The sequence below is a fragment of the Gorilla gorilla genome, chromosome 4, assembly GCF_029281585.2.
Source record: "Gorilla gorilla gorilla isolate KB3781 chromosome 4, NHGRI_mGorGor1-v2.1_pri, whole genome shotgun sequence".
In the NCBI taxonomy this organism is placed as follows: domain Eukaryota; kingdom Metazoa; phylum Chordata; class Mammalia; order Primates; family Hominidae; genus Gorilla; species Gorilla gorilla.
Window position 1 is genome coordinate 152309479 of NC_073228.2, and position 25377 is coordinate 152334855.

Below are 25377 nucleotides of genomic sequence, written 5' to 3' on the forward strand. Positions count from 1 at the left end.
AATTTACCCCAAGATGAAGGAAGATGGTGATTGCTTTGACTGAGAAAAAGAAGCATCTCCATAGGTATTTCGAGAGGATAAGATGCTGATAAATGTGAAGAAAAGTCAGTTTCCCTCCCAGACTCTGGGTTATAAGGTCATTCTCAATCAACATTCTCAGGAAAGAAGTAAGATCCTTTTCCCATTGCCATAGAAATGAATTGAATTCCTAATGACCTCAACATAAATATGCCAATAAGAAAATGCCGACTTTAAACACACATGTGTGCATGCACGCACACACATAAGACAAGCTGCAAAGATGCCTTTTAGTAATGGCTCTGAAGCCAAAACCTAAGCAGAATCTCCAAAACCTATTCCCAAGTAGGAAAAGGAGGAAAATATTCATGGCTATAAGCCAAAAATCTTGACACTTCACTTGTCATTATGTCAATGCTTCTAGATAGACATATTGGCATTGATATCAACCTAACTTTATTAGAAGAACCATGATTAATTCACCCACCAAAGCATGTCCAGAAGAAGATGGCCACAATGGAGAGGAAACTTGAGATGTTTCAGTTTATAAAAAAAACTGAAAGGCATGGTGACAGATTACTCTCTTCCAGTATTTAAGGGCTGTCATGGGAAAGTGGGGGCTAACTGCATGGAAGTTGGAGCAGCAACAGGTTTGCGTTCCAAGAAAGGAAAGAAATTCCTTATAATGAGAGCTTCTCCAAAATAAAAGGGCCTGAATTAGGAGGTAGTGAGCTCCCGTCCCTGGAGGTGTATAAGCAGAGATTGACCAACTTTCAGGGATGCAATAGAAGATGCTACTCCTGCATTGTGTGGGAGGCTGAATCTGACGATGCCTGAAGTTTCTTCACAACTCTGAGACCCTCAAGGCTCTGGCCTCAGCTACCCCCCAACACTGTCCTCCATGTACCTCCTCTGGGCTCTCAGCCCCTACTGCCTCATGCCTCACTGGTGGTGATGAGGATCAGGAGTGATGCCAGGGTGACCTGTTCATGCAAACATGAATGTGAATGAATGGCTAAGTTGTGAGCCATGTCCTCAATCAGAAGCATGATTCCAGGGATTCTGGGTCATTGTGTATGGGCAGTTTCTCGAGTTCCTGATGATGTCCCCTGTGCAGAACGGTGTACCTAGAAAGGAAGGAAAGAAGGCATGAGAATTCAACAGGCACGCTTCAACTGCACCAAAGTCAAGAGCACTCCTTCTACTCTTGACTTCCTTTCTTTGCATACTTCTGAGGGTATGGTGAAGTGGGAGTGGGGGTGGGGTGATACTTCATAGAGATAGAAAACCAAATGAACTGCACCCAGATTACTCATATTAAATGTGGAGAAACAGTCCTGGAGGAAACGACAGGCCTAGGAGTGCATAGGGGGTAATTGGCAGAGCTGGGACAAGAACCCAGATTTCTTACTGCCAACAAAGCCTGGGGTTCTTGTGTTGCTCATCAGAATGAACCCTATGTACCACCTCAAGCTGTACCTGAATATGCTACGTCCTATCTACCAGGGATAGTTTTGGGTTCTGACTGCTGATTGAGATGAATAAACCACTCAGAGCCTGAAATACAACGTAACTGTATTTGTTACTTTCATTCCTTTTGGTTCCATTTGGAACAGTAAATCAATTAGATGAATCAAACAGCAAGTTGACACTAAGCATCACAGTGAAATTTACTACTTGACAAGTGTTTATTATTTTTCTGCAGTATCATACAATTGCACTCAATATCTTAATTGCCTTTAAATGCATCTCAATTGCAGGCGAGTCTCATCATCAGTTACCCAGATTCCAGCATCTGGCAGCCATTCCTATGAAATTTCTACAGATTTTAGAAGCATGTTCACCACTCATTTCTCTGAGGCCAGTGTCAAGCACTTTCAGTGAGACAAACAAACAAATACCATTCAGCCATTTGGCATCATATGTTGACAAAACAACTTGGTGGTAGTTTCTCATGACTTACATTGATGCTTTGCTTTGAATTACAATAATTTATTGTTGATTTGTATTGACAAATTGGTTTGTACTAAGCCCTCTCCATAAATTACTTTATTTAATCCCCATAATTGCCCTATGAGATAGTATCATTTTCATTTTACATGTGAGCAAAATAACGCATAGTCAAGTTTAGTGATGCCCATGGGAATATAGGTCATACATGAAGACACATCCAATCAAACCCACTCTAGCTCATGCCAATACCCATGTGTTTAACTGGTTCTCACATAGCCCATGGACTAGGTATAAGTCTAGAAAAGTGGTTCTCAGCAGAGAGCATTTTGTCCCCCAGGGGCCATTTTGGAAGCATTTTTGGTTGTCACTGAAGAGGTAGTTCTACTGGCACCTAGCGGGTAGGGACCGGGGATGCTGATCAATGTTGTACGATACATAGCACAGCCTCCCACAACAAAGAATTATCTGGCCCAAAATGTCAACAGTGCCAGGATTGAGAAACCCTAATCTAGAATAACTAGTCCGTTTAGCTGGCTAGAAGCAGGTGTTGATTGAAGAACAGGGCCTCAGTGAAGGGCATGAGTCCGAGTTCTCACAGAACTGTCCACTGCAGCTGTTGTTGAGAGAGAGCTAAGCCAAGGGGATGTGACATACAGAACCAAAGCATCTGCTACTACTTGCCAGATAGGTCAGTGTTAAGAAGAATAAAATGGGAAAAGAGATAGAAAGGGCCAGATCAGACACTATTAACTAGGGTGGCCAGGAAAGGTCCCAGTGAGATATGCAAGACCTTAGGGAAGCTAGAGTCCCAGCTAGTGGGTCGTAGATGCTCAGCCTCCAAACCATGCCTTGCATACTTGGCTTTGCCATTCTGCAAACCAAATGTCTGCTTTGTTGGCTGGCTTCTTGTCCAGCTCCATGAACACAGGGTGTCACAGAGGAGTGGAAGCTGGAGGAAGGAAAGGGGCTCGCTCCTGTGAGCTTTCTGTCTGCTGTGGTTCCTATACACGTCATTCCTGGAATGCTTCTTTACCCCAGCAGAGGCAGTGCTTTTCTGGAGCAGCAGCTGAGTCCAGGTTAGTCTTTCTAACTCTTGCAGAACCAGCCTTACAGCAGCCCCTCAGAAACATCAGGTTCATCTGGACAGTCCCTCTTTCTCAAAGGTCTAAATTTCTGCTCAGTAGGGTCCCTATTCTAAGTGTCTAAGTTTCTGTGATTACTTTATCTATTTTCTCAGCCCTAGAGCTAGTAGTTGCTCCCTGCAGTTGCTAACTCCATAATACTTCAGAGCATTCTTTCAGTGTTAATAACTATATGCCTAGTTAGCAATATTTTATGTTAAAATGGTGTTTAAATACTCAGGCCGTTTCTGTCTCCTGACCGAGCCTTGTGAGATATAGTGAGAAACTGAGGCATGTGCCTATCTGGGAAAATAACATTCTAGGTAGAGGAAACAGCAGATGCAAAGGTCCTGAGGTTCGATCCTGCCTGGCATATCTGAAGAACCTCAAGGATGCAGCCGGTTGAGGCACAAAGAGTAAGGGGAGGAATGAAAGGAGTTGACGTCAGCAAGGCCGCCAGGGCCAAGTGGGCGGGGGTGGGCTTGAAAATCCCTATAAGGCTCTCGCTTTTACTACATGTGAGGGGTCTGAGCAGAGCACCAACATGGTCTGAATGGCCTCTCAGCAGACTCCCTCTGGATGCTCTATTGTGAATATATGGGATGGAGGTAGGGTGTGGACAGTGAGACCAATTAGGAGTTTACAGCAATAATCCAGGTGAGAGAAGACAGTGACTTGGTCCAGGAAGTAGCTGTAAAGGTGGTGAGGAATGGTCAGACTCTGGATATAGAAATATAACTCCCAGTAGCCATTTTCTGATGTATTTAATTCTGCAAAAGGTTTAGCCTTCACAACTTTTCTCAGGCCCTGTCATGTGTGGTTATTTCCCTTTGCCTTGTCTTGTCAGCTAGAGGGCTGCGTTATGCAGAATAGTAACCATGACCCTCACTTGAGTCAAGCAAACCTAGATTCCATTCAGGCTCTACCACTTGCCAGCTTTGTAACATTTGACAACTTATTTAATCTCTCTATGCATCACTTTCTATACCTCTGTAACTGAGGGTAATGATACCTACCACATAGCTTTGCTCTGTGGATTAAATAACGTAATGTAAGAAAAACATTAACACAGAGTCTGCCACATAGTAGAAGCTCAATATGTTGAAGCTAAAATTATTTTTTTTACTTTTTAATCTTAATTTTACTATTTTATTGAGATTAAAAAGTACCACTTACCAACTTTGTGACATTTGGCAAGTTATTTAATCTCTCTATACCTCACTTTGCTCCTCTGCATTGAATGAAGAGTATGTAATAATGATGATAATGATAATGATGATGATGATGTACACATAGCCTTAATGGCTTAGAAATATTTTTCTCTTTTATTTCCTTTTTGGATGAAACTTAACTGGCCTCAAGATATAGAAGCCTCCCTGACTTTGCCTTTCCCTTCTCCCTTATCAGAATCACAAAGCCCTCTTTTGGCAAATATGTGTACTAAAGCAACACCAATTGATTTCCCTATCAACGGACTCCTTTTATAATCACAGTTGCTCTGCAGACCAGGCAAGGCAGGTGATAAGACTGGTATTATACAGAGGCGAGAAGTGAGGCTCATAGCAGCTGAGTGAGTCTCCTGAGTGTCATGACGGGTGAGCGCAGGCCTGGCCAGGACCAAGGTCAGGAACCCCTTCCCCATTGCTCTTGCCCCTGAGCAGCATTGCTTAATGACTTATGTATGAGTCTTCAAACAAGGGCTCAGGACCAAACAGCCCTAGGAAATGGGGCTACGCTTTAGTATCTGAGGTGCAGGGATATCCCTGAAGTGGATGTTTGTGCAGGAGAAAACTGAATGACAATACTAAGAAATCATACACAGCTCAATTTATTAAGACATTAGGATGTGTGCCAGGTACCATTTTTGGAAGTTACATACCTTATTTCATGTATACAATTTACTTTTTATACTCACTAAGTGGCAGGTGCTCTACTTAGACTGTTCTTACAGATTAGAAAACTGAGGCTCAGAGCAGTTACGCAGTTTATCTAAGGTTACAACGTGCATGGTGCCCGTGCCCTTAACCTCAGAACACACTCCTGAACCTTTGCCCTGTTCTATGGCTAATAGATCACTTTCACTGGCAAGCAATGACACCTTCTCCTACACTGAGTTCGCATGAAAAAGGTATCCTAGTTGAGAAGGCAACCAGACATCTGTGACCACGTAAAAAGATGTACTGCCGTGGAATGCAGGCAACCTCTACAGCAGCCTGCTTTTCACACGTCTCTCCTCATAAGCATCTGTTTCTCATGTGCTAATGAGTCACTTGTCAGGAATAACTAGAAAAGAAGTGTGGGAATGGAGTGGATATTCCAAATGGAGGTTCCCTTTCTCCAGAGGGCAGTTGAAAGGCAACAGCTCTCTGTGGATATGACAGTAAGCAGATGGGCACGTTTTCCAGTTACAGTTGATCGTTGAACAGTGTAGGAGTTAGGTTTGCTGATCCCCTGTGCAGTTGAAAAATCTGCATATAAGTTTTGATTCCCCCAAAACTTAAATACTGGTAGTTTACTGTCGACTGAAAGCCTTACTGATAACATAGTCAGTTAATGCATATTTTGTACTTATAATAAAGTAAGCTACAGAAAATGTTATTAAGAAAATCATAAAGAAGAGAGCATATATTTACTATTTGTAATGTGGAAGTGGACCATCATAAAAGTCGTCATCCTCAGCATCTTCACACTGAGGAGGCTGAGGAGGAGGAGGATGAAGAGGGGGGTTGGTCTTCCTGTCTCAGGGGTGGCAGAGGCTGAAGAAAATCCATGCGTAAGTGGACCCACACGGTTCAAACCCACGTTGTTCAAGGCTCAACTGTACAACATTTGAGTGGTTCCTCTCACCATGGTACGGTGACTGATAGACACAGGAAGGAGGAACTAGTCCAAGCTTTCCTTGGCAGGAGTCTAGCAGAGGACAGCACATCCCAACTGGAGTCTGGCTTATAAAGACATACCCTGGGTTTGAGTATTCCCAAGTCTCCATGATTTAAGCATATATTTTTAAGTTGGTATTTTCACTTTGGTAATAAATAAATAATAGGAGCAGATCTGGGGTCACCTGGCTGGCCACCTTATAAACTTACATTGCCTTGTGAATTCAGAGCTCAGAGTTGCGTTCATGTCCACTCCGCTGTTGCTGGCTAACTTCATGCACTGTCTCTAACTGGAGTGTGCAAACCTCCAGCAGTCTGTAGGCCCATTCATGGGGATCTAAACATCCTCAATTTGGGAAATATTGAGAGAAAAGAAAGCACAGGGTACTGCAGGCAAACCGAATAGCATTCAAATCCCAAATTACCATCTACTAGTTATGAGACATGGTCAAATAAGTTACTCCCACCTCCTTGACACCTTTGTTGTGAAAGTGAACATCTACAAATGCCTTAACAGAAGGGCTGGGCACACAATGGATGCAGTAATCTTCACTGGTAAGTAAGACGAGATTCAGAAAATGTGAGTTTCCTAGGGTCAAAGAAATAAATAAATCCGGAATAGTTAAGAATACAGGTTCTTGAGGCAGAATGCCTTGGTTCAAATCCTGGCTCTGCCATTTACTAATTCTGTGAATTATCACAAATGTTCTGGCTTGTTGTAGACATTAAATGAGATAATGCACATATAATGTTTATTGGAATAGTGCCAGCCAAAAAGTATTGCTCTTATCTGATGATTGAGGTAGAACTTGAACTCAGTACAAAATTCCCAATTCAGTGCAGAAATCCTTTCCTCAGTAACTGAACAAACGTTTATTCACTTGTTAGTTGATCACAGAGCTAAGGAAACCTTAACCCTGTGATCAGTTAAGGTTACTTAGAGCACCCTGGATTTGGGAACTAGTAGTACAATAATAGCCCCCCTCTGCCTGCCTAGCCTGGCATTATCTGTAAATGGCTTTACAGATTAACAGCTCCGGAAAGAGACAACCATCTGTCAGAGTGGCAAAAGTCTCCCTGTTCCATTTGGTGGGAGATCTTACTTGCCTTCTCACAGCTGCTTTGGTGGTAAGACAACTCTAGATGAGTGGGTATACCTGGGCAGTTTCACATCTAATAAAAAAACACTGCTGTTTCTCAAGCAACAGCAACGCAAGCGACAACTCCCTTCAAGCTGGGTTGCTTCCCCCATTTGCATTAATTTACTCAAACATGACGGGAGCCACATTAGATTTGGTAATTACCTGAGTCTACAATTCATTCACTGAGCAATTAGCATCGCACTTAGAGCAGCCTGGATGTGGTAATTAGTAGTGTAATAATAGCCCCCTCTGCCTGCCCAGCCTGGTATTATCAGGAAATGATTAGACTTTATTATACATCACCCCAGCCTTCTCCTGCAAGGCAATGTTCACAAAGACTGGGTGAGGAGGGAGGTTTGCTAGATGTTTTAATCATTAAAATATATTATATATTAATATATATTTAATATATCATTAAAATATATTTTAATATATCATTAAAATATATTTTAATACATCATTAAAATATATTTTAATGATATCTTAAAATATATTTTAAGATATCATTAAAATATATTTTAATATATCATTAAAATATATTTTAATATATCAAAATATATTTTAATATATCATTAAAATATATTATATCTTAATATATATTTAATATATATTAAAATATATTATATCTTAATATATATTTAACATATATAATATATATTATATTTTAATATATATTTAAGATATCATTAAGATATATTATATTGTAATATATATTTAAGATATCATTAAGATATATTATATTGTAATATATATTTAATATATATTAAGATATATTATATTTTAATATATATTTAATATATCATTAAGATATATTATATCTTAATATATATTTAATATATCATTAAGATATATTATATCTTAATATATATTTAATATATCATTAAGATATATTATATCTTAATATATATTTAATATATCATTAAGATATATTATATCTTAATATATATTTAATATATCATTAAGATATATTATATCTTAATATATATTTAATATATCATTAAGATATATTATATCTTAATATATATTTAATATATCATTAAGATATATTATATCTTAATATATATTTAATATATCATTAAGATATATTATATTTTAATATATATTTAATATATCATTAAGATATATTATATTTTAATATATATTTAATATATCATTAAGATATATTATATTTTAATATATATTTAATATATCATTAAAATATAAAGTGCCTTGGTTTAAAGAGATTCAACCCTAAGGCAGTTTCACAAAAGCCAGAGCTCTGTTAGCTGGAAACAAAGATTTTACAGTTGGTATTTTTTCCATGAACACAAATCCTAGACATTTATTCATTCAGCCACTTATTTACTAAAATATATTTTTTTGATTGCTTACAACAGTCCAGGCACAGTGCCATGCCTTGGACATATCAGAGTGGAGACACAGTCCCTGTCCTCATGGAGCTAGCAGTGTAGTGTGAGAGACCACAGCCAGCTATAACATTATAGCTACAAGTAGTGTCAGGAGTGAGAGGTATTTGGTGATGCTATGAGAGCATGTCAGAGTGGGGATGAGATCTCGGTTAGTGTGTCAGGGTTCTGTCACTGAGGAAGCGACAGGAGATGAGAACTGAAAATTGAGTAGGGGCTCACCAAGCCAGGGTGGGGAGGATGCAGTCAAAAGGACCAGCAAGAGCAAAGGCCCACAGTCCTGGGGGCAGGCCCATGTGGTGAGAGGGGAACAAAGCAGGCATCAGCCTAAGATGAGGGCACAAAGTCAGCAAGGATCCACCACACTAAGGACCGTAGTCCTCGTCCTAAAAGCAGTAGGATGGCAGCCAAGGTCATGAGCAGAGGAGGTTCCTGAAGACTTTATGTTTTTAAGGAACATTCTGGCTGTGGTGTGTTGAATGGACTAGAGTGAGGTTGGAGTGAAAACCCAGGGGTAAATTAGGAGGTGTATTAGTTTCCTGTTGCTGCTGCAACAAATTACCACAAACTTAGTAGCTTCAGGTAACACAAATTTATTATCTCGCATTTCTGGAGCTTAGAAGTCCTGTATGTTGGTATCAGTGGAGGTATTGAGATGTAGCTGGATTCAGGATATAGCTTCAAGGTAGAGCTGACAGGATCTGCTGAATCATTGACTGTAGGGGCAGTGAGGACATTCCAGGCATGGGCATGGAGTTGGCATGACTGTAACTGATAGACTGTTAGAGCCTCTGAGTGGACAAGTATATGAGAGATAAAAACTCGAGTGGGGGAGGGCAATAATAGGGGACCTCTCAATTTTGTGAGTTTCACCTTCAGGAACTCAACCAGATTTCACTGTAAATATCTGAGAAGAATCCCCTCATGCTTCTGACAGGGAGGAGGGAAGTAATTATTTTGAAATATTCCAGAGCATTCTGTTCTTAATGAGGTCTGCCTTCAGGAGAAATATGTAGCAAGCCTAACCTATTAGAATTTTATCTAGCCCAGCTGACCTTGGGGGAAGGGAAATATCCAACTCCAGCCCCCTTAAGCCACCCAAGAACCAAAGGGGGTGACAAACTAAGAAGCACGTGTGAAGTTCACAGCCCAGAAGCACAGGCTCTCTAGAAGACAGAGAACTAATCACAGGACTACAAACCACTCCCCTCCCCGCATACCTTAACACCATATCGGTAAATAGTGTGCCTGTTTACTAAAGTGCCTTTACCAAAGACATCATGTGTAGCTATCAAGAAAAAATTACAAGGCATAGTAAATGGCAAGAAACCAAACCAAACCAAAACAAACAAAAAAAAAACCACACAGTTGGAGAGGCCAGCTTAAGCATCAGAACCAGAATCGGATATGGAAGGGACATTGGAATTATCAGACTGGGAACTTAAAACAACTGTGATTAATATGCTAAGGGTCTAATGGAAAAAGTAGATGACATGCAAGAACAGATGAGTAACGTAAGCAATGAGATGGAAATTCTGAGAAAGAACCAAGTAGAAATGCTAAAGGTCAAAAACACTGCTGCAAAAATGAAGACTGCCTTTGATGGACTTATTAGTAGACTAGACATGGTTGAGGAAAGAATCTCTGAGCTTTAGGATATCTCAATAGAAAACTCCAAAATTGAAAAGAAAAAAAAGACAGAAAAAAGATACAGAGCACAGTTTCCAAGAACTATGGGACAACTAAAAAAAAGTGCACCACAAGGTGAAATAGAGAGAAAGAAACAGAAGAAATATTTCATGGAGAATAAATAATCATGGAGAATTTCCCTGCAAATGAATGTCAGATGCCAAACTATATATCCAGGAAGCTCAGAGAATACCAAGCAGGATAAATGCCAACAAAATTACAACCAGGCATTTCATATTCCAACTAAAGAAAATCAAAGATAAAAAATTCTGACAAAAAGCCAGAGTGGAAAAATACTTATAGAGGAGCAAAGATAAAAATTACATCCAACTTCTCAGAAACCGTGCAAGAAAGAAAAGAGTGGAGTGAAATGTTTAAAGTGTTGAGAGAAAAAAAAAAATGACAACCTGGAATTCCAACCCTGTGAAATTATCCTTCAAAAGTAAAGGAGAAATAAGAACTTTCTGGGACAAAAAGAAATTGAGGGAATTTGTTGCCAGTATACCTGCCTTGCAAAAGGAAAAAATCTTCACAGACATTATTTAGATGGAAGGAAAATAAATAGGCCAGATTCTCAGTTTTACATAGAAAAAGGAAGAGCATCAGAGAAGGAATAAGTGAAGTAAAATAATGGCTTTTATTTTTCTTATTCTTAATTGCTCAGGTAGATAACAGATTGTTCAAAATAATAATAGCAATAATGTATTAATTATGCATGCTTTTATGCTCCTCAATGGAGTTACATCCTGATAAATCCATCATAAAGTTGAAAAATTGTTAAGTTGGACCATCATAAGCTGGTGACTATCTGTACATATGTTTATGTGTAAATGAAATGAATGACAGCAATGAAATAAGGGATGAGAAGAGGAATTATGATTATTTTGTCATTATAAGGTATTTGTACTACCAGAAAGTTGTATAGTGTCATTTGAAAGTGGACTTGGATTAGTTATTAAATATGTTTTCCCAACTCTAGGGCAACCACTAAAAAAAGTAAAAATAGAAGTTAAACTGATATGATAGAAAAGATAGAAAATAGAATAATATAAAATGCTTATTTAAAACCACAAAAGGTAGAAAAAGGATAGAAGGCAAAAATAAGAACAAAGAATGAGGGCAACAAATAGAAGACAAAAAATTAATTTAGCTATATTAAGAATCACTTTGAATGATAATTGGCCTAAATACACCAATTAAAGGACAGAGATTGTCAAAATCGATCAGAAGTAAGACCAAACTATATGTTGTCTACAAGAAACCCACTTTAAATTTAAAGACATATAGATTAAGAGTAAATCGATGGAGAAATATACACCAAGGTAATATTAATCAAAAGAAAATTAGAGCAGTTATATTAATTTTAAACAGAACACACTTCAGAGCAAGAAAAGTTATCAGAGATAAAGAGGTGCATTATGTAATAATAAAGGTGTCAGTTCTCCAAGAAGACATAATAATCCTTAACACTGCATACACATAAGAACAGAACACCAAAATACAGGAGGCAAAAACTAAGAAGTGCAAGGAGAAATAGATAAATTCACGATTATAGCTGCAGACTTCAACCCTTCTCTATCATAAATGAACAGATCCAGAAGGCAGAAAATTAGTTAAGGGCATAATTGAACTCAACAGTACTATGAATCAATAAAATTTATATCAATAGACTACTTTACCCAACAATGCCAGGATAGACATTCTTCTTAAGTTCATATGGAACATTTACCAATATATTACACATTCTACATAAAACTTACCTTAACAAATGTAAAAGAATAGAAATTACACAATGTCTGCTCTCAGGCCACAGTGGAATTAAAGTAGAAATCTATAACAGAAAGATAGGTGGAAAATTCTGAAATACTTGGAGATTCAGCAACACACTTCTAAATAACATATGGATCAAAAAAGAAATCTCAAAATAAGTTATAAAATATTTTGGACTAAATGAAGAAAGATCTAAAATCAGTGATTTAAGTTTCTACTTTAGGAAGTTAGAAAAAGAAGAGGAAACTAAATTCAAAGTAAGTAGAATGAAATAATAAAAATTAAGGGAGAATTCAGTGAAACTGAAAATAAGAAATTCATGGAGAAAATCAATAAAACAAAAAGCTAGTTCTTTGAAAACAATAGAATTGATACATCTCTAGCCAGTCTAAACAAAAATGAAGAGAGAGAGAAAGAACAAAAATTATTAACATAAGAAATGAAAGAAGCGACATCACTATAGATACCATGGGCATTAAAGGGATAGTCAAGAATAATCAAGTACTACAAAATACTCTATGCCCACAAATTTGATAACCTTGATGAAATTGACCAATTCCTTGAAAGACACATTCTGCTAATACACAAGAAGAAATAGACAATATGAATAAGCTTATATATATATTAAAGAAATTGAATAAAAATTAATAAGCTTTCAAAACAGAAAGTACCAGGCTGAGATGGGTTCACTGGTGAATTCTGCCAAACATAGAAGGAAGAAATTATACCAATTCTCTGCAATCTGTTTTAGAAGATACAAGCAGAGAGAATACTTTCTGACTCATTCTATGAGCATTATCCTGTACCAAAACCAAAGACATTACAAAAAAACAAAAAACCCTATAAATCAATACCTCTTGTGAACATAGATGCAAAAATCATCAACAAGATATTAGCAAATCAAGTCTAACAATGTATACACAGAATTGCCCACCCAACTAAGTGGAATTTATCTCAGGTATGTAGGGCAAATACAACTTTTGAAAATCAATTAAGTAATCCATCATATCAATAGGCTAAAAAAGAAAAATCACATGATTATATTAATAAATGCATAAAAAACATTTGACAAAGTGTAACCTCAATTCATGATTTAAAAAGCTCTCAGTAAACTAAGACTAGAGGAGAACTTTATTAATTTGATATCGAAAATCTACACAAAACCCATAGCTAAAATCAGGCTTAATGGTGAGAAACTCAAATATTTCCCCTAAGATCAGAAATAAGTCAAGGATGTCCTCTGTCACCACTGCTTTGCTTTGCTTTGCTTTTCATTTCTTTTTTTTTTTTTTTTTTTTTTTTTTTGAGACGGAGTCTCACTCTGTTGTCCAGGTTAGAGTGCAGTGGTACAATCTTGGCTCACTGCAACTTCCATCTCCCGGGTTCAAGCAATTCTCTTGCCTCAGCCTCCCAAGTAGATGGGACTACAGGCATGCACCACCATGCCCAGCTATTTTTTTTTTTTTTTTTTGTATTTTTAGTAGAGACGGGGTTTCACCACATTGGCCAGGATGGTCTCCATCTCCTGACCTCCTGATCCACCCAGCTCGACCTCCCAAGGTGATGGGATTACAGGCATGAGCCACCACAACTGGCCTGCTTTTCAAGTTTGTACTGGAATGTTGTAAAATTGTAAAATATGTGCAAGATTTATATGAAGAAAAGTACAAAACTCTGATGAAAAATATCAAATACGAACATAAATGGAGATATATTCCATGCTCATGGATAGAAAGGCTAAATATTGTCAAGATGTCAAGGCTTATAATTGATTTATAGATATAATGCATTTCCAATCAAAATCTCAGTGAGGTTTTTTTGTTTGTTTTTAAACAAAGAATAACTGATTCTAAAGTTTATATGATGAGACAAAGACCCAGAACAGCCAACACAATATTGAAGGAGGAGAATAAAGTCAGAGGACTGATACTACCCAGAACAGCCAACACAATATTGAAGGAGGAGAATAAAGTCAGAGGACTGATACTATCCAACTTCAAGGCTTAATATAAAACTACAGTAAATGAAGCAGTATAGTTTGGCCAAAGAATAGACAAAGAGATCAATGAAACAGTATAGAGATCCCAGAAGCAGACCAAGGTGGATATAGTCAACTTATCTTTGACAAAGAAGCACAGGCAATACAAGGAAGAAAAGATAGTCTGGTCGACACATAGTGGTAGAACAACTGGACATTGACATGCAAAAAAAAAAAAAAAGAATCTAGACACAGACCTTACATCTTGCAGAAAAATTAACTCAAAATGCATCATAGAGCTAAATATAAAATAAAAACCATGACAATTCTAGAAGATAGCTTAGGAAAAAATCTAGACAACTGTTGGTTTGGTGACAACTTTTTAGATATAACACCAAACGTACAATTCATGAAAGAAATAATTGATGAGGTAGACTTTATTAAAATTAAAAATTTTGCTCTTTGAGGTTAAGAGAACGATAAAGCAAGACATAGACTGGGAGAAAATATTTGCAAAAGACATACCTGATACCAAAGGCATACTATTATCCAAAATATACAAAGAACTCTTAAATTTCTATAATGACAAAATGAACAACCTAATTTTAAAAATGGGCCAAAGACCTTAACAGACATCTCATCAAAGAAGATATTTAGATGGCAAATAAGCAAATGAAAAGATGCTGCACATATATCATCAGGGAATTGCAGATGGAGATGAGACACCACTACACACCTATAAAAATAATCAAAATTCATCATACTGATAGCATCAAATGCTAGCAAGAATGAGGAGCAACAGTAATTCATACAAAATTGGTTGGAATGCAAAATGGTTTAGCCACTTTGGAACACAGTTTGTCTGTTTTTTTACAAAACTAAACATATTGTTATCATACAGTCCAGCAATTGAGCTTCTTGGTATTTACACCAAGGAGTTGAAAATGTTGATGCAAAAACCTGCACACATGTATACAGGAGCTTTATTTGTAATTGCTAAAACTGGAAAGCAACCAAGAAATTTTTAGTAGGTGAATGGATAAATTGTAGTGCTTCTGACAACGGAATATTATACTGTGCCAAATTGAAATGAGCTCTCAAACCATGAACAGACATGGAGGAATCTTAAATGCATATACTAAGTGAAAGAATCCAATCTGAAAAGTTTATGCACTGTATTATTTCAAAAATATGACATTCTGGAAAAGGTAAAACTATGGAGAAAATAAAAAGATCAATTGTTGCCAGAGGTTGGGGTGGGGGAGGAGGAGGAAGAGATAAACACGCAGAGCATAGAGGATTTTTAGGGCAATGAAATTATTCTATAAAATACCACAATGGCAGATACATGTCATTATGTGTTTGTCCAAGCCCACAGAATGTACAGTACTAAGAATGAACTCTAATGTAAACTATGGACTCAGGGTGATAATGATGTGTCAATATAGGTTCATCAGTTGTAACTAATTTACCGCTCTGGAAGAGGATATTGACAATGGGGGAGGCTGTGCCTGGGGTAAGGAGGCATATAGGACATCTCTGTACCTTCCCCTCAGTTATGCTGTGAACCTAAAACTGCTCTAAAAAGTAGTCTCTTTAGAAAACTTTTTTAAAAAGTACCTTATTTAGTCGTGATCAATTGTTTAAGAAGTATGAAGGAGTCCACCACTTACAGCCAAGGAGATAAAGAAATGAATTGGAGCACTGGGGGTAATCCAGATGAGAGGACTTCTAAGAATCACAGTTATACTGGGTGATTTCAGCTCCAACGCAGTGCTCATCTTCCACAGGGCTTGTGAAGGCCGTGCTCCCAGAACAGGGAAGAAGCCAAACCCATCATTAAAACATTTAAAAATAGAAAATTAAATAAACCACTGAAACAATATTAATATGGGCTCTGCAGTTCTGTGCCAACAATTGTGCACCCTTAACTTTGTCCTGTGAGGACGGAAGTATAAACAGACACTTAAGGATATTTTGTATAAAGAAATAAATAGGCAGACACAGACAGACTCACAACAGACAGTGACAGACTTACAGAGCACTTTCAGAGTTACACAGGAACTGGTCTATTGCAGAAGAGCAGGAGGAAGCTGGAGACAGGGGAACAGCCACTTTTAGTTGAAACAGAAAACAGCCACAGATGAGGGAGAGCCAAGCAGAATTTGGGAAAGAAAAAAAGAAAAAAAAAAAACATAGAGATTAGTAGACACATGATCTCAGCCTAAATAAGCTTGCCAATATTCTTAAAGTGCTTTTAGAGGAGGATAAGGAGGGGAGCATAATTATTGCACAACATGGTTATGCCACAGTGTACGTCTAAAAAGCACACTTAAGTTAGTGTTTCATCTGAGTCTTGCAACAACTTGGGATGTTCACAGGACACATTACTACCTTAATTTACGAAGTAAGGAAACTCAGCCTCTTCTTCCCTCCTGTAGTTAATCTCCGTGATATGTCTATGTTGAAGGATCTTTGAAAATATAGTTGAATATATATGGCCACTTTTTCCGTATAGTCATCTCTGACCATCTCAATGTGATACTCCCTTTCCTTCTTTTAAACGAACAGCACTTTCTGCTTCTGCAATTCATTTAACAATACAAGCCGCTGTGGCTTGTTAAATGCAATGCAAGTGAATTGAAATAGCACGTTTTCAGATAAATTACAGACCTTTTGGGGAAAGGAGCCATGACGTACTCATTCAGCACAGTTAGATATGTCACTGACCATTAACTGAGCAATGGTAGCTGAGAGTTAAATGTCCAGAATTCTAATCCCAGCTCCATTACTGAGTAGCCTTGCAACCTCAGACCTCCCTACGGTTCAGTTTCCACATCTACACCTAGAGACATTACCAGTACCCTCTGTCAGAGTGTTATGGTGAATAGCAAATGAAGTAAGTCATGTTCATCATATATAAATAATTCTTGGCATAACATTTATAAATATCAGCTAGCATCATTTTAATGCAACTTTAAGTTAAATACATGATTAAGTGGTCATTTTGACCTCCAATTTTTTCTTCCTTCAACTTGATTTGTCTTGTATTTCATTAGCCTGATGATATGCCTTGGTATCCTGAACTAACAAAGCTCTCTTAGTGTTACCATCTGAAAACTACGTCTATTTTATGAAAATTTCCAATTTCATAATTCATATGCCAGTGTGAAAATTTAAGAAAGAAACTCAAACATTTTCAATGGGCTCTAAATAATCATTTGAAAATTTAAATATCTGGGTATCTGCATGTCATGCTTCTCTGAAAATTAAACTTCAAGGCAATAAGGATCCATTTACTCAAATAGCAGGACTGTTGAATTTTAGTGCACAAAGGGTAGCCAAAACCATTCCTTCACTCTTGATCTCCCACAATTAAGCGGTGTTGAATGTTCCTGCGTGGAGCTAGAATTACACATGAGATAATATTATAAATTATTACAAATCACCAATATCTGGCATATATATGTTATTTTATTAGACCTTAATAATTATTTAATTATGATCCTAACAACTTTTACATGCCTATTTAATATTTCTTCCTAAATTCAGGTAACAATGGTGGGTTTTTTTGGATGCAACCCTTAAGGAGTTAAATGACTGAACTTTTGAGTGTGCACCATGTAGATAATATAGACATGTCTGAAATTACTGAGCAAATCCTGGCAAAAAATAACCACAGCCCTTTCCTTGTGAAAATTTCAGAAGAGGATATAATGCTTATGAACACTTGTTTCCACAACAACATGCTTAAAAATGATAAATGTGATTAATGTCACACAATAATGTTAAGATGAAATCTAAGGTATTACTATAAAATAAAAATTTAGATTTTCAGAAACTGTATAATTTGTATAACATGCCTTATCCACAGTCTCCTATTCATGTCAACCTTGCTGAATTAACAGTATAGTTTTCCTGAGACCTCTGGCTGTTTGCATTTTTCACTGGCTCGAATGACCATGTAAAACCACACCAACTTTAACATATGTTTTTACATACAGAGATTGTCACTTACATTTGTATTGCAAACCATAATTGTACAAAGCCCCTGGACATCCATTGTTTTATTTTCTACTCACCACAAACCCTTGAGGTTGGTATGGTGAAAAGGAGTGTTACACATTTCCCCCAAACCCCACTTCCCAGACAATGCAGAAAACTTTAAATGACCATGGCACAGCCTATTCTAGAAGGTCAGTCTTTCCATTCTTAAGTTTGGATATGTTTGGTACAGGTAGGGCCTTAGCCTGTCAGCCTGGGATAGAGCTGAGGTAGGTCACAGGCCTAGGAAGCAGCGCAGGTGGCTGTTGTGTTAGCTGTTGTGTGAATGGTGATGTGACAGGCCAGGGATTGGTTGGTGGTTAGCCAACTGCCTGGCAGCAGGTGTTAGGAAAACTCAAAACCAAGAAGACAGGGCTTATGTAGCCAACAAAGAGAAGAGGTCAGTAGAGACATGGGATCCCAGAACATTGGCTCAGAGTGCTTCAAACACCTGGATAGCTCCCAGACCTGCTTTGAGTTTCTAAGAACCCCAGCTTTCCTCATTACTTCTATCTCCTGTACTCTGGCAGGAACTCTTGGCTACTTAAAATGGTCTTATCTACAAATATTGAGTTATAAGACCTTACACTTGTTTGCCTTTGCCTTAGAAGGAAGAACTAAATCTATCCCACCATAGGGATCCATAGGGTTGTCTTTCTAGGAAGGGAGGTCTTCTTGTCCCCTTCCTCAGACTGAGAGCTCTGTGTCACAACAGTTGGGGAACAAGTCTCAGAACTGCTTCTAAGCACAGCTTACTTCCATCGTTGGAAGCAGATGCCATTTGCTTATCCTAGCATGGCAAAACCCTGTCTACAAAGTGTATTTTATTTATTCTGCCCTATACATCGAGGATAATGCTGAAGAGTCTTGATATGGCTGGCTGTGTCCCCTCCCAAATCTCATCTTGAATTGCAGTTCCCATAATCCCCATGTGTTGTGGGAGGGACCCAGTGGAAGGTAATTGAATCATAGAGGCAGTTACCCCCATGCTGCTTTTCTCATGTGTGAGTTCTCATGAGATCTGATAGTTTCATAAGAGACTTTTTCCCCTTTTGCTAGGGACTTCTGCTTGCTGCTGCCAAGTGAAAAAGCATGTATTTACTTCCCGTTCCGCCATGATTGTAAGTTTCCTGAGGCCTCCCCAGCCCTGCAGAACTGTGAGTCAATTAAACCTGTTTCCTTTATAAATTACCCAGTCCTGGGTATGTCTTTATTAGCAGTGTGAAATGGACGAATACACTTCTTAAACATAATTTTTATTATTTTTGCAGCAACAATACCAGGAAACACAAATTTACATACTGCTCCACAGTAAAGTCTATTTGAATCTCCTGACTTAAAAAAAAATCTGAGCTAAAGCTGGTTTAAGTACTATAGAAACAACGGGGTGATATGAAGATATGACGACTCCTTTTATAAACTAACTTCAAAATGTTAGCTTTTTTTATAGTCATCAACTCACTCTAATGCTGTACCACTGTGATCTTAACTTTGTTTAAACATCAATCCTTGTGCACACTGTGCTTAAATGAGTCTTGTCATAGCCTTTGGCCTACACCAAATAATAAAACGGTTCTGATCTGACTACACAAGATCTGCTGTCAAAAATGTCTTGCCTCCTCACCTGAACATTTCCCCAGTCCAAAAGCTCTGCTTGTCATAGTGGCAGTCTGAGTCCTGGCACATTCTGAAGCCAGCTCTGCAGCATAAACAATAAGTTCCTACACGGGGGTTGTGTTTGTTTGGTCGGAGCTTTATCCATTAGGCTTGGTCATCAGCAGTTGGCTGGTTGCAAATGCAGTCCTGAGACCAAATGGCTGGAATCCAATTATCCCAGCTTCCTGTCTGCATAACCATGCCAGGGAGGAACATAGTCATGTTTGCCTGCCTTGTCAGGCTCCTAGGATGCAAAGTATATCATTTGGAGAAAACTAACAAACAACAGATCCTCAGATATTTTGATGGAGAGGCAGTATGGTGTGGAAAGAGGACACATTGGTCCAGAATGCAAAATCTCTGGCACTAGTTCACATTCCGCCTCTTCCTGGCTCAGTATCTAACTCTTCATTTCTCCAAGCTTCATTTTCTCATGTATCAGAGGGAGATCATAACAGCAACAACAGGGTGGTTGGGAGCTTCTAGTGAGATGATGTACGTGAAAGAGCTTTGAAAATTATAATGATGATAATGGTGATGGTGATGGTGATGACAATAGCAATGATAGCTGACAGTTATTGAGAACCTATTGTGAGAAGGGCACTGTCCTATTTGTTTGATGGTCACTATCTTATTTAATATTCACAAGTATTTTTGAATAACTGATGACAGTGGTAATGATGCTATTAATAAAGATAGCTAACATTTCTTAAATATTTACTATATATAAGCCTCCTTTTTCAGCATTTTAAGCATATTAACATATGCAGCTTCCCATCATGTAAAATAAGTGCTATTATCATCTCTACTTGACATATGAGGAAAATTAGATACAGAAGTTTGGCAATTTGCTCAAGATCATACTGACGGTAAGAAGCCATAAGGATTCAAATGCAGGCATTCTGACTATAGAATAGGAGTTGCCAACCTTTTTAGAGTTAGCAAACTTTTTCTGTGAAGGGCTAGATGTAAGTATTTTAGGCCTTGAAGCCACATAGAGTCTTTGTTGCATATTCTTTTTTGCTTTCCTTGTTTTCCGTTTGATTGTTGTTGTTTGTTTTTATACCCCTTTACAAATGCAGAAAACATTTTTAGCTCAAGGATCACACAAAAAAACACACATATGGCTGAACTTGGCCCACAGAGCTGTAGTTTGCTAACTCTTGCTCTAGAAGTAATTTCTTTTTTTGAGATGGAGTCTTGTTCTGTTGCCCAGGCTAGAGTGCAGTGGCAAAATCTCAGCTCACTGCAACATCCACCTCCCAGATTCAAGCGATTTTCCTGCCTCAGCCTCCCAAGTAGCTGGGATTACAGGCACCCACCACCACGACCAGCTAATTTTTGTATTTTTAGTAGAGACGGGGTTTCACCATGTTGACCAGGCTGGTCTTGAACTCCTGACCTCAAATGATCTGCTCCCTTCAGCATCCCAAAGTGCTGGGATTACAGGCATGAGCCACTGTGGGCCCAGCCTCTAAAAGTAATTTCTATTTTACAGATAAGAAAACTAAAGATCAAAAGCTTCAGGAATTTAACTAAGGCCATTCAATAAGTGCTGAAATCAGGATCTGAATCCAGTTTTGCTTACTTTCAAAAATTGTGTCAACCCACACTACACTGTCTCCGTGTATGCTGTTAAAATGTAGGATATTATTACTGAGTTAGGGATACTGTACTTTCTCCAGTCAATTTTCAAATTGAATATAGTTTCTCCTCTTGGAACAGACTTGGGGGCCAGATAGCAGGCTGAGAGCTAGCCGACCCCATGCCTAGTACAATGCCTGACACATAGCAGGCATATAATACATAAATCCCTGTTGAGTGAAATAATTCTGATTTCTGATTGAATTCAATCATTCCCCAATATCTCAGTCATTTTCCCAGACTCTTCTGTATTTTGCATTTGAATCATGCCTTCCTTGTAAAGGAAGGCAATAATATATTCCTTAATCCAGTTTCTAGGGAGCCTGGAACAATTTATGAGATAATTTCCATAGAACTATGTGGAGGAAAGAAAGATGTTATACGTAGAAATATTATTTTTACAATGAGTCATTGTGCTCACAAAAATGGCACTAGAAGACTGTACTTATGACTTCTAAATAAATACATCACTAACCACAGGCAGGAAAATAGGGAGAACCTAGTGACTTTATTATAATCACTATGGTTGTATCCACCAATACAGTTTCACATTAAAGCAGGGATTTTAATTGTTATTTAACCTTGGATTTTTATTTCAGGGAATAAATGAACTTCTTAGAAATGTGGCAAAAATTGTGTGTATATGTCCAGATTTTTAGGGAAAAGATCGTGGACTTCATCAGACTCTCAAAAGGATTTATTATGCCCTAAATGTTAGCACTACAGTAGAATTGTTTCAGTGTAGTTTACCTTTGATGAGAAAAAGGGAAACACGAAAAGTTGCTGGTGTGTGGTGATCAGTACTAGGTTTTCCAGGTGTCCTTGTCCGTGTGGTGCTTTCTTATACTCTCAGGATACTCACATAGGGTCCCACTCACCAGTTTCCCACTGGCATAGGTGTCTGGGTCTGCAAACAGGTCTGGAAGATTAATCACAGTCCAGGCTGGCCACAGTGACCAACATTCAGAGCACCCAACAGGGTATATGCAACCACAGAAGGTGGCAATACAGAGTCTCTTCCATTTTATCTTCAGCCCCAAGATCAGGCCCATAGAGACTGTCATAACAAGCCCTGAGTCTATTATTGTGCATTACTAGCACTTAGCACAATGCCTGGCACACAGTGGGTGTCTCCTTAAAGTTTGTTTAAATGAAAACAAGCAAAATGGTGAAATTGATAGCATTTTTTCCTTACATTCCTGAGATGGTTAATAAGGTTGTTTCATTTCTGTTATCTCCTGAGATACTCTATCTATATGGACCCACATGTCTTTGCCAATTAGAGAATGACTTTTACCTTGTCCTGTTTTTTGCTGGTGGTGCTGGTGATGTTGGTGTTGGTATTGTTGTTTAGTTTTATGTGGAGATAGCTAATTTGGATGCTTCTCTTTTGTATGTAGGCCTGAGAACACCCAGGGAGATTATGGTTGTTGCCCCAGGGAACTATGTCCTGTGGAAAAATGTATTAAACAGGTCAGGGTAGGCTCCGTTAGGTTTCATAGACAAGGTAGTCAATGAACTTGGCCTTGGTTTTAACTGGCAGGCGATGGAAGAAAAGCATGGTTAGCAGGGAGAAGTTGCACACAGCCTGAGAGCTGAAATAGGAAGTGGGAGTTGGCCCAGTTTTACTTATTGTACTCTGAATTGGGCACTGTGTTGTAGGAGTGGATGACATATTGATGAGAAACTGGGCACTACTACATAAAGTTTTTGAGTAGAGTTGCTGAATATAGAAAATTTTAGGAGGGCATAACTTTATTTTTTCTTTTTGTATTTATTGTTGTGTGTGTATGTGTGATTTTAAAAACATCAGCCTGATGGAATGTCCAGATTTAGAGGGAAAAAAGGCAGAAGAGGCTGGGCGCGGTGGCTCGCGCCTGTAATCCCAGCACTTTGGGAGGCCGAGGCGGGTGGATCACAAGGCCAGGAGATCGAGACCATCCTGACTAACATGGTGAAACCCCGTCTCTACTAAAAATACAAAAAATTAGCTGGGTGTGGTTGTGGGCGCCTGTAGTCCCAGCTACTCGGGAGGCCAAGGCAGGAGAATGGCGTGAACCCGGGAGGCAGAGGTTGCATGCAGTGAGCCGAGATCGCGCCACTGCATTCCAGCCTGGGCAACAGAGTGAGACTCCATCTCAAAAAAAAAAAAAAAAGAGGTAGAAGATAGCCGTAGTTGTCCTCATATGAAGTGGTGAGCAGTGAAAGACTAGATAAGTTGTATCAAAGTAAGAGAATTTGAAGAATAAAGGTAAGAGACTTGGAAGACTGGAAAATAAAAAATGACTTCCTACCTGGAATATTAGACAATCAGTAATAATAACAGTAATATCTTGAATTTGTTGCCCAGTCCTACATATTTTAGAATATAGTATCTTAATGAACCTCACTGGTCTTACTACTTTTTGCCTGGCTTTCTGTTTTTTGTGACTAGATATTTCTCACCTATTAACATAATCACTATCGGTGTTTGTTCAGTGGCCACTGAACAAAATTGATTTATGTATCTCTCCTCTAACAGCGCAAAAACACTTGTCAAGTGAATGAATAAAATTTGGTGAGGTAGTCTAGGGCATCTGTTTCATGAGAAAGCTGAGACCCAGAAGGTAAGTGGCTTGCCAGAATTTACCCAGCTAGTGAGCGGCAAAATGCAAGGTGGAATCACAATCCATGTCTTTTTTTCCCCATTATTCGGTAAAATCATCAGCTGTAATAGGAAGGTCTGAATAGCAAAGAAATGCCAGGAAATTAGAGAATAAATAGAGAACGCTCTCCACCGAGACGGCTACTATTAGATGAGACCGAATTCAAGAATGATTTTGGCCTTTTAGTCTTACAAGTTCAGTGTTTCCAGATGGTTCTGTGCTGAGGAGAGGAGATGCAATAATAAGAGTGACCCTGATAAGAGTACCCTTTCCTAGTTCCTTCCACTGACTCATATCCCTTGACCAACTGCCCACTCTCTAGCTGGCTGGGACAAGAGGTCCCACCAGAAATGGTGCCTCTGCTCAGTGAGCCAAGGCCTTTTCACTTGAAGTTACAGAACCCTGGCTTGGGTTCTCTTTCACAAAGCCTTAGTAGCTGATGACTCACGACCTTCCCAGCGGCAAGTTACTGAGAATGATAAAAAGTGATCGCTATAAGGCTTTGGAGAAAGAATGTGGGGTGGTGTGGGGGCGCTGATCTTTATCCTGGCCAAGAATTTCATCATTGAGCAGTGGCATATGGGTCCCTATTTGTACCCTATTGACAGGAAGGCCATATACTGATGATTGCCATGCTAATTCAGGGGACCAATGCCGGAATGAAATGACGTAACCCCCCTAATGACATTCAATATGGAGAAAGGCTAAATTGAAATTAAATTATCTGATCTCGACCAAGTTTTTAAAAGTACAGATAATGTCTGCCCTTTCATTCACGACTCCAGACCAATTTAAATGACTATTCATCCAGGCTACTAGACTACCCTCACGTATAGTAAAATATCTTCTAATTTCAGAGGGAGTGTCTCTTTAAACTTTGGTGGCATTACTTCTGTCTGTCACCTTCTAGGCAGCCAGAAAATTAGAGCATGGATTCTCAACATAGACAGATCTAGGTTTGTAGCCTGGCTCTGCTGTTTATAACTTGCATGACCTTTGGTTAGAAACGTAGTCTCGGCGGGTGGATTACCTAAGGTCAGGAGTTCAAGACCAGCCTGGGCAACACGGTGAAACCCCATCTCTATCAAAATACAAAAAATTAGCCGGGTGTGGAGGCGTGTGCCTGTAATCCCAGCTACTCGGGAGGCTGAGGCGGAGAATTGCTGGAACCCGGGAGGCGGAGGTTGCAGTGAGCCGAGATGGCGCCACTGCACTCCAGCCTGGATGACAGAGTGAGACTCCTTCTCCAAAAAAAAAAAGTAGTCTCCTTAGGCCTCATTTTACTTACCCATAAAATGGGCATTATATACAATAATAATAAAAACAATAATAGAAACTACCAATTATCTCCCTGGCAGTGTGTTAATTGCTATCATAATTTTATTTAAATTATACAACCTCATGAGTTAGGTAGTGTTAATACCTCTATTTT

General features: G+C 38.5%; 1 protein-coding gene across 1 annotated transcript in view; it reads right to left on the reverse strand.

Annotated features, from left to right (window-relative positions):
• Window positions 1–425: 425 nt before the first annotated feature.
• The window catches only part of HTR4 (5-hydroxytryptamine receptor 4), a 114562-nt gene continuing 89610 nt past the window's right edge, over window positions 426–25377 (reverse strand). The window contains exon 6 of the mRNA XM_063705977.1: window positions 426–1145. Coding sequence (XP_063562047.1) covers window positions 1058–1145 — 88 coding nt within the window. The 3' untranslated portion in view covers window positions 426–1057. The remainder of the gene's footprint in view (window positions 1146–25377) is intronic.